The sequence below is a fragment of the Anabrus simplex genome, chromosome 1, assembly GCF_040414725.1.
Source record: "Anabrus simplex isolate iqAnaSimp1 chromosome 1, ASM4041472v1, whole genome shotgun sequence".
Classification (NCBI taxonomy): Eukaryota; Metazoa; Arthropoda; class Insecta; order Orthoptera; family Tettigoniidae; genus Anabrus; species Anabrus simplex.
Window position 1 is genome coordinate 394,008,460 of NC_090265.1, and position 16,095 is coordinate 394,024,554.

At 37.8% G+C, this 16,095-nt stretch overlaps 1 protein-coding gene across 1 annotated transcript in view; it reads left to right on the forward strand.

The window, feature by feature from the left end:
* LOC136866509 (serine/threonine-protein phosphatase 2A regulatory subunit B'' subunit gamma) overlaps positions 1-16,095 on the forward strand; it is a 94,532-nt gene that overhangs the window by 18,850 nt on the left and 59,587 nt on the right. Inside the window, exons 2-3 of the mRNA XM_067143549.2 lie at positions 2,747-2,877; positions 2,970-3,074. Coding sequence (XP_066999650.1) covers positions 2,747-2,877; positions 2,970-3,074 — 236 coding nt within the window. The remainder of the gene's footprint in view (positions 1-2,746; positions 2,878-2,969; positions 3,075-16,095) is intronic.

Genomic DNA, 16,095 nt, shown 5'->3' on the forward strand with positions numbered 1-16,095 from the left:
GGTTGTAGAAGTAAGGAGAAATTGAAGGAACTTACTGGGAAATTGAATCTAGTGAAGAAGTCAGCTAAGGATAACATGTTGGCAAGGATATTGTCAGTCATCCAAATTTTAGTAAAAAATGGAAGGTAATTTATAGTTACTTTACTAGCATGTGCCCGCGACTTTGCCAACGTTTATTAATTCAACCGTTAGATGTTTTTAAACTATTTATTTAAAAGCAAATTAAAACATTATATTTATTAACTCACATCGTTTTGACGTAGATTGCATGAAATACATTATTTAATTTTTATTATATTGTTACTTTCAATGCTTAAGATACCGGGTAGATGGATGGTACAAATAAGTTAATATTAAAACCATGTTATATAACACAAAATATATTGTTTCCTTATAGAGCTTCGGAATAAACTATATTAATGTCCTTCCATTTGGAGGTAAGATGTATACCGGCTGTATTGTGTTTGCCTTTCGAACTCTTGAACAATCCACATACAGTTGACAATGGCAGAAGCACCGTTTTGGAAGATGGAGTCCTACAACTTTAAGCGATTGTCCTATGTCAAATTTTCAGATCTCTGTGTGTCATAGATTTGACTGGGCTTCGCACACATACACACAAACACTTCCAAATATTACGGGCTGATGGCTCCTCGTGTCGTGGACCGAAAATGGCTTCCTAGTCAATGGACTTACAGTCCGAGGAATACTACTTCGCCCGCGGCATGCTCAGTCGTGATGGTGGCTTTAATAATATTCGTCATCAGTTTCAGAGCCGTGTTCATTGCAGAGGGAAGGATTCATATTCCTGAGAAGGATAATCGGTGCCACAATCGTCCACCCCAAGATGTTCGAGGGTGCTCAATGTGACTCCAAATTGTTCAAAATATCTGTCGTGTAGTTGACTGCCTCATTTGTCTGACATGTCGTGTCAATAGACTTTTCAGTTTATAGAAAACCGGATAATTCTCGTGAGTGTTGTTGATGACATTGACAGCTTCATGTCTTGGTGCAAGAATTGCTCTTATACACAGCCATGTGTCTTAGGTGAAAACCTGTGCCCTCCTATGACAAACATTTTAGATCTTTGTTTGCCGTGGATTTGGCTGGGCATCGCGCACACAGACAGATAGACAGACAGACAGACAGACATCATGGACCGAAGGAAAATGGCTTCCTATTCCACAGACTTAAAATGGCATCTTGACTGATATATGTATTATTCCTTGTTTATTCTTATCGTCTATCTTGTGTCCTATATGTTTCCTCTAAACGTATACGTGTCCAACCCTTTCCCCTTTCTCTACAGGGTTGGGGTATGAAGTGAGATGAATCTTCCTAGCAAGTTTTTATGACTGGATGACTTACATGACGTCAACCTAATCAGATGAAATGAATGACATGATATATGATAATAAGAATGAAGAGGATGAAACCCGGCGCCGGCACATAGCCCACTCCTCTCGAATAGCTCAAGACTTTACGTCCCGATCCGACGGACAAATCACCATCAACAGCGTCATGTGCCCTTACACCACATAAGACCAAAAAATGTTTCCTACGCCCTGGACATAAAATGGCTCCTTGAATATTGTGTTCTTTAGCTATCTTATGTTTGTTGCCTAATGACAGCGACTCTGTGCATTTAATCTTGGTGACGGCACGTTGGATTGTCATATCCCAATACACGTTTTCCGATGGTTATTCATTCATAACTCACCAACGAAAGCAAAAATGAAAATTCCAGCTTCGAGGTGCATTTGGACCCCCTTCCATCTACCTATGTTCAAAATTTCAGATCTCTGCGTGCTGTAGATTTTGCTGGGCATCGCGCACAGACAAACAGACACACAGACAAACACTTCCTTTTATAATTATAGATTTACTCTCGAGCCCCTCAATTGTGACTCGGAGAGATAAGATGTCAAATGCAGGGTTCTAGATGCTGTGAACCAAAAGAGCTCAATCCTTCACACAATTCATAGGCCTTAATCGGTATCTTGCATGATGGGGTTACACAATGTGCCCCTCCAATTTAATGTGAACTGTAGCAGTAGACTTCGTCGAAAGAAAACATCCATGAGGAAGAACTAGAAATACCTTCTTTAAACAAATTCCAAATAACATCCAGGCACAGAATTATATATCAATGAAGGTAGCTGCAAATAATTATAAGACTTGCATTTGGAAGAAAGCAGGGTTTAATTGTCTGTTTGACTAGTTTGGCTTTCAAAATATGAAGTACCTTTTATATGTATTTTTGTAACTCAGTTGATACTGCAAAACATTCAGTAGTCTATTATACTATGCTTAAAGAGAAAAGTTTTGTATATTTTAATCCAGTATTGCATTTGGGAGATAGTGGGTTTGAACCGCACTGTCGGCAGCCCTGAAGGTGGTATTCCGTGCTTTACAGTTTTCACACCAGACAAATGCTGGGGCTGTATCTAAAGGCCACAGGTGCTCCCTTCCTACTTCTAGCCCTTTCCTATCCCATTGTCATCCAAAGATCCATCTGTGTCAGTGCAACGTAAAACGAGTTGTAAAAAATGTAATCCAATACATCCTTTGCTATTTACTAGCTATGAAATAAACTGTAACAGATCCGTTGATGTGTATGTTTTCTTATTTCCATATTCAAGTGCTAAATTACAATATTTGTATGACGTTAACTGAAAAGATTGTTGTGAATAGTATAATATGTTAGGTTGTAAAAGCTGTTTTTTATTTTTATTATTGATTACAGATAATAGTAAACAAGGAGAAAGTACAAGGTATGAATCAGATTTGTATTTGAAATATTATAAGGACTGGAATGCTGAGGAAGAAATTGAAGCAGACAAATCCTATGCTGCAATTCCAAAATTTTATTACAAGGTAGGTGGAAAGTGAGAGGGAGAAATATGTGAAAGATTCCTTCTGAACACCTTATCATCAATATACAAATTATTTTCTATGCATCTTTACAGTTACCCAAGCCAGAGGAAGTCTTAGGACAAAAGTTAAGAGAGGAAGCACGTGCCATATTTCTTCAGCGACGTGGACGCCTTCTTTTGAATAACAATGAACTTAAAGTAAGTTTTCATCAAAGTCTATATCAAAATCAAGATTAGTATTCAAGTTGTAGTAAAATAACCTGTAGCATTCATATTCCTTCCTTACTCTTCCTTTCATTGTTCTTATTGATATTAAGGCTAAAGACATCTTTGGTAAGATATCTTGCCTGTATGTGCTATGCAATATTTAAATAAAAATTAAATCAAATTACTGAATTATCAAATTGAATAAGAATAGTCTATAATTTCAATTTTATGAAATTTGAAACTGTGTTATAGTATTTGAATATTATAATCATAATTATTTTATCCTTTAAACTAGCTGTTACCCGCAGCTTTGCCTGCGTGGATTTCATAATTTGAAAAAATTAAGTGTTCCTTGGTACTGCACTAAGACATTATCTGAAAATCCCCAAAGTATAAAAACTCACCAAAAAATTGAGTTTCATTTACCATAGAACCTCTTTGTAAACCACATTTGTGGTACTGCCTTTTGGGGCTAAGATGACCAGGCTACTGGCAGAGCTAACTCTGGAACATGTGAGAAACTGCCCTCTCTTAAGTCGAAAAAGAAAATGCGGTTTTTTTACTTTTAAAAGAGATTCTAAATATCTATTTCCACGTCTGTAACATCTTCATTTTTTGAGATATAAGAATCCCCATAAAAAGAATTCAACCCCTTTATCAGTCTTTCCCCCACTCCTCACCTAAGTGAATTTTCCAAACATGAAAAATTACATGTTTCATTATTTTGAAGGAGATTCCATATACCAATTTCCGTGTCTGTAACTTCTTAAGTTTTTGAGATATAAGTATACTCGTAAAAAGAATTCAACTCCTTTTTTACTTCTTTTCACCTCTGTTAAGTAGCTCTTCCAAAAACAAAAATATACATGTTCCTGTATTTTTAAAGGACATTCCAAATGCCAATTTTCTTGTCTTCAACATGTTAAGTTTCTGAGCTACACTGTAGATATGCTCATTTTAAAAATTCACGTGCTCTTTCAATTCTTTTCACCCCCTTAAGTGGATTTCCCAAATACAGAAAAATTATGTTCCTTTATTTTTAAAGGAGATTCCAAATACCAATTTTCACATCTGTAACATCTTCAGTTTTTGAGATATATGTATCGTCATAAAATGAAAGTTGGAAGCGCCTTAGTTGTTCATGAAAATTATTCTGAGGTGTTCTCATCCCAGTACAAACTCTCTTCCGCTTGCTCTATTTTCCAGGCTGAACTGTGGATGATCGAATTGGTGCAAATCTAACAACAAGAAATCTCGGTTATTAAGTGATTCGCAAGTTGCGTTGAATGCGATAAATAACAAATATAATATGAATCCAATAGCTGTAGCTATTAGAACCACAGCTCAACAAAATCCGCACATCTGTTTTGACTGGATTCACCGTCATTGTGGAATACCTGGAAATGAGAAAGCTGATCTTCTGGCAAAAGCAGTGGCTGCATCTAATTTGGAAATTACTTATCACAAAACGTCACTTAGCTACGCTAAAAACATCATAAAGAAGCAAGTAATCCATCAGTGGAACAACATTTGGACTTCTTCCACTAGAGGCCAAGTCACCAGAGATATATTCTTTCCTGAGGTTTTCAACCGCCTGCAAAGTAACATGTTGGTGCCAAGCTTTGAAATAACTCAATTTTTAACTGGTTATGGTTTATTCGGTTATTATTTTCATCGATTTTAACCAATCGTCCTGATGGTTACATGTCTGTCTGTGGATCTTCACAAAAAGTGGACCACCTACTGTTTGAATGTGCTTCATTTGAAAGAAGAAGGCATGACTTCAACTCTCATTTAAATTATCGCAACATTCATTCATTCATTCATTCATTCATTCATTCATTATTTATTTATTTACCATAAACCTTTACAGTATCTATGGAAGGCCAGAGGAAAAGGACAAGCCCCCTACACGTGGTGCCCCCTGACCTTTGAAATAATTACCTAAATCCTAAAGTAAAACAGCCATATACACTATTTACAGGTAAAGTAACAAAGTATAGCCTAATATATACATATTTCTCATTTATACAACCGTTTACTCCCTTGTTCATTCTTCCACATATTCACATGCATTTTCTCACCGTATGTGCTTCCTAACATAACATTTAACTATATATATATTTCTACATTTAATGTTGGCGGGTAGATCGTTCCAAAGCCGCGCTGAACGAGCAAAGAAACCTAGTTTGTAGGACTCAGTTCGCGCAAAGGGGGTTATAAGACACACCCCTTTGCCTCTACAGATGGAGCTGTAAGATAAGGAGAGTCGAGGGAATGGTGAAAGGTGAATGGCCCCTGTGAGGGACTTGTGTAAGAAGGTGATGTCGCTTTGTTTACACAAAGAGGCGATTGACGGAAGGGAAGACGGGCAGCTGTTCTTGTTAATTAGTTGTTCAGCGCAACGTTGGATTCCTTCTAGTTTGTGAAGGTTAGCTGCAGTGGTAGGGTGCCAAGCAGGTAGACCATACGTTAGTATAGGTCTTACTAGTGTCAGGTAAGCCGTCCATATAGCATTCGACTTGCAGGCTTCTGTGCATAAAACCGAGCACCCTGGCAGCTTTGCATCTCACTTCCTCTGTTTGCGCGTTCCATTTTAGTTGTTCAGAAATGGTTATTCCTAACAAATGCATAGTTTTAACTCGCTCAATATGTACATTATTAATGTTATATATACATTCTACTGGGTGTCGAGACCTACTTAACTGAATGTATTTACATTTGCCAGCATTAATGCTGAGACCGTTGACGCAATACCACACCGCTATAGTGTCCAAGTCCGACTGTAACTTCAGACAATCATCTGCACATTGTATATCCCTGTATATTACAGTGTCATCAGCGTACTGAGCTATGGTTGAGGTCACACATTTAGGTAAATCAGAGACTTAGGGGCCGATGACCTTCGATGTTAGGCCCCTTTAAACAACAAACATCATCATCAAATCAGAGACAAATGCATTAAATAATAAAGGTCCGAGGACGGTGCCTTGACATACTCCTGAGGTTACTTTAACGGTCGATGATCGAACTCCATCAGACACAACACGTTGTGTTCGACCCTCGAGAAATGACCGCAACCATGCCAGTACACTTCCCCTAATATTCATCTGTCTTAATTTTAACAAGTCGTTCATGAGGGATTTGATCAAAAGTTTTAGCCCAGTCCAAAGGCACGCAGTCAACCTGAACAATTTTAGATTTCTCCAGAGAGAACTGCCACTCATCAATAACCTTTGTTAATAAAGTATTACAGGATCTTCCTGGAAGAAAACCGGGCTGGCTTTCACTTAGCAGATTACCTTCCCGGAAGTATTCCTGTATATTAGAGGCTACCAGTCGTTCCATACATTTACATACGTGGGATGTGAGAGACACTGGCTGATAGTTGTCAATGAGTGCTTTGTCCCCTTTCTTGAAAATCGGAACTACATCAGCACACTTCCAATCTTGGGGTAGTGATCCACAGTGAAGCGACAGGTTGAATAGTTCGCAGAGAGATGGTGCCAGTGACTCAGCGCAGTCACGGAGTATACGGCTGGGTATTTCATCAGGGCCGCTCGCCGCATGGGATCGAATCCTCTTCAAACTTGCTAGTACCTCAAGATCCGAGAAGTAGAGGCTGGTGATAGGGAAGGGTGGTACGGGTGTGTTGGTTATATACATGTCCCCAGCTGATTGTGCCTGGGAGAAATTCTCTTTAAATTTGTCACTGAAGGCTGAGGCAATGTCTGCGGGCGTGGAGATGGATTTCACATTAGCATGAAAGGAGATTGGTGCAGCGCTGCCACAGTTCCTTTTTAGTAGCCTCCACAGCTCTTTGGTATCTGAGCAAGCCTTGTGAATGTACTGATCGTAAGCCTCCTGTTCTTAGGATCATTTGTTTAAGAAACCATGCTGTTACAAATATTAACTTCATCTACTTCATTTTCCTCCGATTAGATACATGAATTCATTTTCATTGTCAAATTGAATATGCATTTTAATTATAACCCTAGTGTGCTACGTATAATAGGGTTCCAAACTGCTTTGGATATTCAATAATAATAATAATAAAAAAATGAATCCAACTCCTCCTTCAATTCTGTTCAACCCCCTTCCCCCATTTAATTGGATTTTCTAAAGAAAACAAAAAATATGTGTTTCTTTGTTCTTAAAGGAGATTCAAAATACCAATTTTAACAACTGTAACATCTTCAATTTTTAAGATATAAATATCCTCATCAAAAGAATTCAACTCCTTCTTCATGCTCCCTCCTCCATCCACCCATCTTAAGTGGACTTTCCGAAAAAAAAAAAAAAAAGTGTTTCTTTATTTTTAAAGGAGATTCTTAGTACCAATTTTCACATCTGTAACATCTTCAATTCTTGAGATATATGTATTTTTATAGGAATAATTCAACTCCTTCACTTCTCTTCACCACCCTGTCTCATTAAGTGATCTTTCTGAAAACAAAATTTGTGTTTCTTTATTTTTAAAGGAGATTTCAGATACCAATTTTCATGTCTATAACATCTTCATTTTTTGAGATATAAATATTCTTACAAGTTCTCGAGATATCTCGAGTCCCAATAAAAGTATTCGAATACTTTCCCTCGAGGTATTCACTAATGATTATCCCAAAGCGAGAACACATTGGTCTCTCTTTATGCAGTAGCCGAGAACAGTGAGAATAATAGCGCCATCTCTGAACGTAACTCAGAACTACCTCTGTATTCCTGATGGGGAAAAGAGAGTAATGCACATCATACAAGTATTTACCTAACATGTATTTGAATGCTTCTCTCAAATGGAAGAACGAGAGTTATCGAATAGAAACTGACTGAGCTTATAGGCCTACGCCAATAGCAAGTTGTAATAATGGTTATAGGTCACTATCGGAAAGCAAATCACTCACAATCAATTGTTCGCTTTCTTTATACTTCTTAGGAACACAGAAAAAAAAAAAAACAAGCAAGGACGCCTCTAATCATATCTCCTATTCCCATCACCTCCATTTACCCTCTCCCACATATAGCACACAACCTTTAACCCCACAACTCTCTTGGCCAGAGATGAGGTGTTCCCTACTGGATGGGCCGCCTCACCCCTCAGGGGTGGAAGGAAAGCTTAGTTAATTAGTAGTCAGATACTTCCTATAAGGAACTTTTTTTCTTTTCATAATTTGCTTAATGTTGCACCGACATGCACAAGTGTTACAGCGATGATAGGATAAGAAACGGCTAGGAGCGGCAGGGAAGTGGTCGTGGCCTTAATTAAGATACAGTCCAGGATTTTCCTGGTGTGAAAATGGGAAACCATGGAAAACCATCTTCAGGCCTGACGACGGTGGGATTCAAACCCACTCTCTCCCGAATGCAAACTGACAGCTTCGTGCCCTGACCCACTCGGCCAGTCCCTCGGTGAAATAGAAGAGAATGAAGAGAGGGATTAAAAGAATGAAAATACACATTTTGACAACCAATGGCGTAATATCAAATTTATATAAAATAGCTGCAGTTTAAAATTTCTTAATTGTTCGTCAAATAATATATACACCATACAAAACTACCCTTTATTATTATTATTATTATTATTAATAATAATAATAATAATGTTATTGGCTTTACGTCCCACTAACTACTTTTACGGTTTTCGGAGACGCCGAGGTGCCGGAATTTAGTCACACAGGAGTTCTTTTACGTGCCAGAAAATCTACTGACACGAGGCTGACGTATTTGAGCCCCTTTAAATACCACCGCACTGAGCCAGGACAGAACCTGCCAAGTTGGGGTCAGAAGGCCAGTGTTTGAATAGTCTGACCCACTCAGCCCGGCAAAGTAGCCTTTATTAAAGCGCTTCCTGGACACTAACTGTTCTTGATGTCCAGAGCTTGCTTACATTTCAGTTACTCGAGTAATAGATTTGAGAACTTGGTTTCGAATGCAGGTTTCGATTCTTAAATGTTCTCGGATCCATAGTAATCGATTCTGCAAAATATTCGATTCTGCCCATCACTAAATTCAACCCCTTCTTCACTCTTCTCCCGCCCTCCACCCGTCTTAACTGGACTTTCCGAAAACAAAAAAATATATGTTGCTTTATTTTTAAATTTTCACGTCTATCATCTTCAGTTTTTGAGATATAAATATCCTCGTAAAAAGGATGCATCAAATTGTTCTTGTTTCTTCCTTTCCCAGACCCAATGTCAGGTGGAAAGAACATTGCGTTCTTGTAGCTTCAAATGTTCTTTATGCGCTTCATAATAGGATCCATGTCTGTTAATAATAAAATTGATGGTACTATTCATACTCTTCATCCATTTTTAAATTCAGACTGTCCTGTTTTGTCTGCTTGATCTAGACATGTGCAAAATATCGGTTTTTATAATTTTGTAGTTGCCAGGTTCAATTTCCAATAGCACGTGACAATACAAGAATTGTGCATTGTTTTTCAGTATTATTATTATTATTATTATTATTATTATTATTATTATTATTATTATTATTATTATTATTATTATTATTATTATTATTATTATTATTATTAGGGTGAGTGATATTAGTTGAATTTAGGTTGTTGTTATTATTATTATTGTTATTATTATTATTATTATTATTATTATTATTATTATTATTATTATTATTATTATTATTATTATTATTATTATTATTATTATTATTATTATTATTCATACACTTCTCCACAAGAAATATGGGTAGTAATGGGGCACGGGATGCACCAAGTGCCTTACATAATTAAAGTATTTACACATTATAATACAAACGTTCATGTACAGGTATATACAAAACTGTAGATCACGGGATCTTCATTCTTGCGAGAGGAACGATCGCACAATGTTGCATGTTGACAGGAGGACAGAATGTTGCATAATTTTGTAGATGTTCGGTGGAAGACCCAGATCTCGCAGAATCTTGTGAAGTGTGTGTGGAATGAGGCCGTTGACTGACAGAATCACAGGAACTATTCGTACCAGTTTCATCTTCCAGATCCTCTTTATCTCTTCTGCAAGTTCTTTGTACTTGGAGATTTTTTCACTGTACTTCCTGTCAATGTTGATGTCATTGGGGATAGAGATGTCAATAATGAAAGTCGTCTCAGTTTTCTTGTTTACCAGTATGATGTCTGGCCTGTTATGGTTGACTGTTTTGTCTGTCACTACAGCAGTGTCCCAATAAAGCTTAATCAACTCGTTCTCCAGGAATGGTGTTGGATGGTACTTGTAATAAGGGATACGCTCCTGAATGAATTGGTTTTCCTGAGCAAGTGCCTGGTGTATGATTCCCGAGACATGATTGTGTCGTCTCGTGTATTCTATGGGGGCAAGTACTGGGCAGCCCGCAGTGATATGGTCGATGGTCTCGAGATGAACGGAGCATCGTCTGCATTTGTCGGAGAGTACGCTGGTGTCTTTGATGATGTACTTTTTGTAATTGTTTGTAGCTATTACTTGGTCTTGTATAGCAACTGCAAATCCCTCTGTCTCCCCAAATAAGCACCCACTTTGTAACCACATACACGACACATTCTTGTCTATGCTCTGTTGGTTTAGATTGCTGTAGTATTTTCCGTGGAGGGTCTTCTCTCGCCATGTCTTTTCTTTCTCCTGCAGGGATACTTGGTGATTTGTATGTGGGTCAGAGGCATTGTATGGATACAGAACAGTGTACTTGTCAGCCAGTACTACAGCTTTATGGAGAAGGCTGTTTTCTTGCTTTTTATGGAAGTATCTCCGTAGGTTCTTTATCTGATTCAGGAGCATGAGTTGAAGATCCAGTACTCCTCGGCCTCCCGATTTTCGTGGGAGAGTGACCATGGGCGCCCGCAAGGGGGGGGGCAAGGGGAGGCACTTGCCCCCCCCTGGAATTCTAAAGATGTTGATGTTCAATTGTTTAATATCATACTAGATTATTTCATAAACTGAAATTACTGACAGTCAGCTAGCATATGTTATAACTGGAAGTTTCTGTAAACAATTTAATGTTGCTGACGTTATATTGGATTTTATATTCAAGAAAATTGTTTTAATGTGCCCCCCCCCCCCCCCTGGAAAATATCCTGCGGGCGCCCATGAGAGTGACCCTTTCCATGCATGAATTGGGATGATGTAATCTATAGGTGGTGAGCAAAGTTCTTGTTTTTCTTTGTATGCTGTCTATTTCTGTAGCAGACCATTTCAGAATTCCGAATGAATAAACAAGGGTTGGAATAGCGTACTTGTTTATTGCTTTAATTTTGTTCTTGGCATTTAGGTAGCTGCGCAAAATCTGATGCAACCTCGATGTATATTTATCAGTGAGTTCCTGTTTGATTTTCTTGTGCTCCAGAGTTGTATTCTGAGCAAATCCAAGGTACTTGTATGTCTCTGTTTGTGTCATTCCCTCAAAGATCCGGTATGGAGCTCATATGGCTGGGAGTTTGTGTACCGACCACGTTCAATTGTTAGCAGCTTACATTTCTTTACTCCCAACGTCATTCCCAAATCAGATGAGTAAGAGTCTATTATATTCAGCAGGGTGTTCATTTGTGTTTCGTTGTGGGCATACACTTTCAGATTATCCATATAAAACAAGTGAGATATTCTGTGTTTCCCATTGTTATATTTAATATCAAATCCAAAACCAATAGCTTTTAGAAGATTGGATAGGGGATTCATTGCAAGGCAGAACCACAGAGGACTTAATGAATCTCCTTGAAATATACCACGTTCAATTTTAATTGTGTCGGACATGATACATTTATTTTCTGTCTAAGTGCAGAGCATTGTCTTCCAATTGTTCATAGTAACTTCAAGAAAATGAATTATGGCAGGACTGATTTTGTACAAATGAAGTACTTCTTTTAACCATGAGTGAGGAACTGAGTCAAATGCTTCCTGATAATCTATATATGCTGTGTACAGGTTCCTTTGTGAGTGTATTGCCTGTTGCATTATTATTATTATTATTATTATTATTATTATTATTATTATTATTATTATTATTATTATTATTATTATTATTATTATTATTTACCTACTAAACTTCATTGCAAACTATCTGCAGTGTGGAATTCTTTTGAATAATTAGTGAGGTTATTTATTTATTTATTTATTTATTTATTTATTTATTTATTTATTTATTTATTTTGCTGGGGCTGTACCTTAATTAAGGCCACGGCCGCTTCCTTCCAACTCCTAGGCCTTTCCTATCCCATCGTCGCCATAAGACCTATCTGTGTCAATGCGACGTAAAGCCCCTAGCAAAAAAAATTATTTATTTATTTATTTATTTATTTATTTATTTATTTATTTATTTATTTATTTTTTTTTTTTTTTATTTATTTATTTATTTATTTATTTTTTTTCAGTGGTGAAGTCACTAATAGATAAATATGGTGTACAGTGAAAACTGACAACAAAAGGGCTTAAAATTATGCCAGTCAAGGCCCGTATGTTGCAGTTACATTAACAGTGGTGTACAGATTCTATAATGATTAGTAAGTTGGATGGCAAAGGTCAAGGATAGAGGCAGAGCACTTTGCATATATCGTTTTGTTGTACCTTTTCACCTAGAAACATACAAGTTTCTTAATTATCAAACTAACCGCAGTTATCTCTCAGTACTCATTTTTATTGCTGTGGAATATGCATACATCATCTGTTTTATACTTGATCTATCCATTATAAAATTTTATGTAGATTTCCTTTTAAACACAGCTTTAACTATGCTTCCTCTTTAAACATTAGCTGTCTATCTTGTTTGTTCCTAACCACTGAATTTATTTCTGTGCCCCGAGGTAAAGGGCACTCACAAATGTGCATTTTATTGGAGAACTAAAAGAATATCAGTGCTTGTTTTTCTTGCCCACTTTTTAATTAAAAGCTTTGTAAACTTCTTTTACACATTAATACAAATATTTTTTGACTTTTTAACACCACTTCTTAAATTTTTATTATTTCTTTCATTTGTTTTGGAAGTATTCTGGACTTAGTGCCTTTTACATCAGACTGGGTAGTTTGCTTATTGTTTGTAGGAGAGAACACTTATTATTATTATTATTATTATTATTATTATTATTATTATTATTATTATTATTATTATTATTATTATTATTATTATTATTCTTTGCATTTAGGCCATCTGCAGACCACGGTGCTTGTGTTCTAGCTGTGTTTTTGTCATTGTCTGCCCCTTTTGGCGTATTGGATTGTGTTCTTAACGGCCTCTTGAGCCTTCCTGTTGGCCCAGTATTCCTTCATTTTCTTGCCAAATTCTTTCCTGCGCTCCTCTGACCAATTCCTTGCTCCTTTGTGGCTATGTTAGTTTAGTTTTGACCATTAAACGGTATGCATTCCTGTGAGTTATGGCGGCTTGATTAATATTAAGCTCTGCAAGATCTTTGTCCACTTGCTTGGTCCAGGGAAATCCAGTAGCTTTGCCTTTGTTAGCAACCTTGAAGATCTTATGGGATAATCCACTAGGATCCATTCTATGTAGGTGTCGATAGAAGGTCAGACGTTTTCTTCTGATGGCATCTATGAGGTTTTCTTGATGCTGGTAGAGCTCATTGTTGGGTTTGTACCATCACCTTCCATCTGGTAGGATACTTGGCCCTATTATTCTTCTCAGGAATTTCCATTCTTGCACTTTCAGGGCTCTCAGTGGGGTCCTTTTAATTAGAGATAGGCATTCTGCTGCATAGAGTACTGATGGTCTGACTACTGCATTATAGTGTCTCAGATTTACATTCTTTAATAAATGCTTGGAGGCATACAGTTTTCTGCGGGCATGGTAGGCCTTGTCTAATTTGATTTTCCTTTGTTCAAGAGCCATCGTTTCACTTAAGTCCTCCGTTATCCACTCTCCAAGGTACTTCACATTTTTAGCTCTCTTGATATGTATGTATGTATGCTTTGTATCACTGACTCCCATTGTTGTAGGGGCATCTTTGATGTTGGTGATAAAGAGACCCACTTTAGCTGCTATAAAGTGACCCACTTTAGCTGCTACAGATTGCAGTGTTTGAAGCTGCATAGTGGTCTCATGTATGTCGTTTGCTAATAAAGTAAGGTCATCAGCAAAGGCAAGGCATGGAATCCTCAAATTGTCTGCTTAAAACCCCATCCTTAATCTGGTGTTCTCAGGTAATGACCTGGTCCATTCTTTTATGATCTTTTCCAGGACACAGTTAAATAATATGCATGAGATACAATCTCCTTGCCTCACCCCTGTTTTAATTGTGAAGCTCTCTGATAATTGACCTCTGAACTTAACATTGGAAGTGGTGTTGTGCAGGGTGGCTTGCACCAACCTATTAATTTTTTCGTTTAGTCCCAGTTCTCTTAAGGTGTTGAAGAGTGTGATTCTATCCATGGAGCCATATGCCTCTGAATGTCGACAAAGATAGCTACCCACTGTTGGCATATTTTCTTGATATATTGAAGGATGGTCTTCAGATTTTTTATCTGTTCAGCACAAGACCTTGCAGTTCTGTACCCTGCTTGATATTCTCCTAATCCTTTATCCAGTTGTCTTGTTATGTGCCATTCTGGAATCTTGGAAAAGACTTTATACAATACTGCAAGGAGTGATATTCCTCTATAGTTGCTGGGATCTGTTTTGCTTCCCTTCTTGTGGATTGGGTGGATAACGGCTGATGTCCAATCACTGGGAGCCTTTCCTTAGCCCATATGTCCAGGATTACTTTGTGTATTTGCCTGAATGTTTGCTCACCAGCTTGTTTCAACATTTCTGCTACTATTCTGTCTTCTCCAGGGGCTTTGTTGTTCTTGAGAAGTTGAATGGTCTCTTTCACTTCTTCGTAGGTGGGAGGAGGGATGTTTTTGGTGTCCGGGTTAGCTGGTTCTCTAACTGGGAGGCGCTGCACAGGTTTTTCAGCATTCAAAGTCCTTGGAAATAATCAGCTAGGGTCTTGATGCGGTCATCATCATTGAGGCACAGTGATCTGTCTGTTCTCTGGAAATGTAAAGTTTGGGGTGTGAACTGGGTCATCTGTTGTTTTAGACCTTTGTATAAGTCTCTAGAGTTGTTTCTTCCAAAATGTTCATCGGCTTGCTTAATCAGTTCTTTGTTGTATTTTCTTTTCGCCCCTCTTATGATGCTGGAGTTGCTCTTTCTTTGTGTAATTAAGGCTTGTAATTTGGCTTCTTCGTTTTTATGATGGTTCCATTTGAGCCATGCTAGTCGCCTGGTTTCTATAGCCTCATCGCATTCGTTAGACCACCATGGGTGCTTGTTTCCTTTAGGTCTGTTGGGGATCATCTTCTGAGCCGCGTCTGTTATAGCATCCTGAAGTGAGTCCTATTTTGTAGCGGTGTTAATCCTATTGATGTGTTGGTTCAGACTCTCTTGGTAACTTGCATTGTCTTCTTTAAGTTTGGTGATATCAAACCTAGGAATCTTCTTTTTCTCCATAAGCATAGCCTTGGTCTTATACAGTGGTTTCTGATTGAATCAGGGTGCAGTAAAACTAATGCCTTGAGCTCTCAGTTGCGATCAACAGTATTCTGTTGGAAGGAAGTCGTCTCCCAGACAAAACTATCTTTACATCGGTCTGTTTTCAGACCAACTTTGCTTTACGGGAGCGAAAGCTGGGTGGACTCAGGATATCTTATTCATAAGTTAGAAGTAACAGACATGAAAGTTGCGAGAATGATTGCTGGTACAAACAGGTGGGAACAATGGTAGGAGGGTACTTGGAATGAGGATATAAAGGTTAAGTTAAGAATGAACTCAATGGATGAAGCTGTACGCATAAACCGTCTTCGGTGGTGGGGTCATGTGAGGCGAATGGAAGAGGATAGGTTATCTAGGAGAATAATGGACTCTGGTATGGAGGGTAAGAAAAGTAGAAGGAGACCAAGACGACGATGGTTAGACTTAATTTCTAACAATTTAAAGATAAGAGGTATAGAACTAAATGAGGCCACAACACTAGTTGCAAATAGATGATTGTGGCGACATTTATTAAATTCACAGAGGCTTGCAGACTGAATGCTGAAAAGTATAA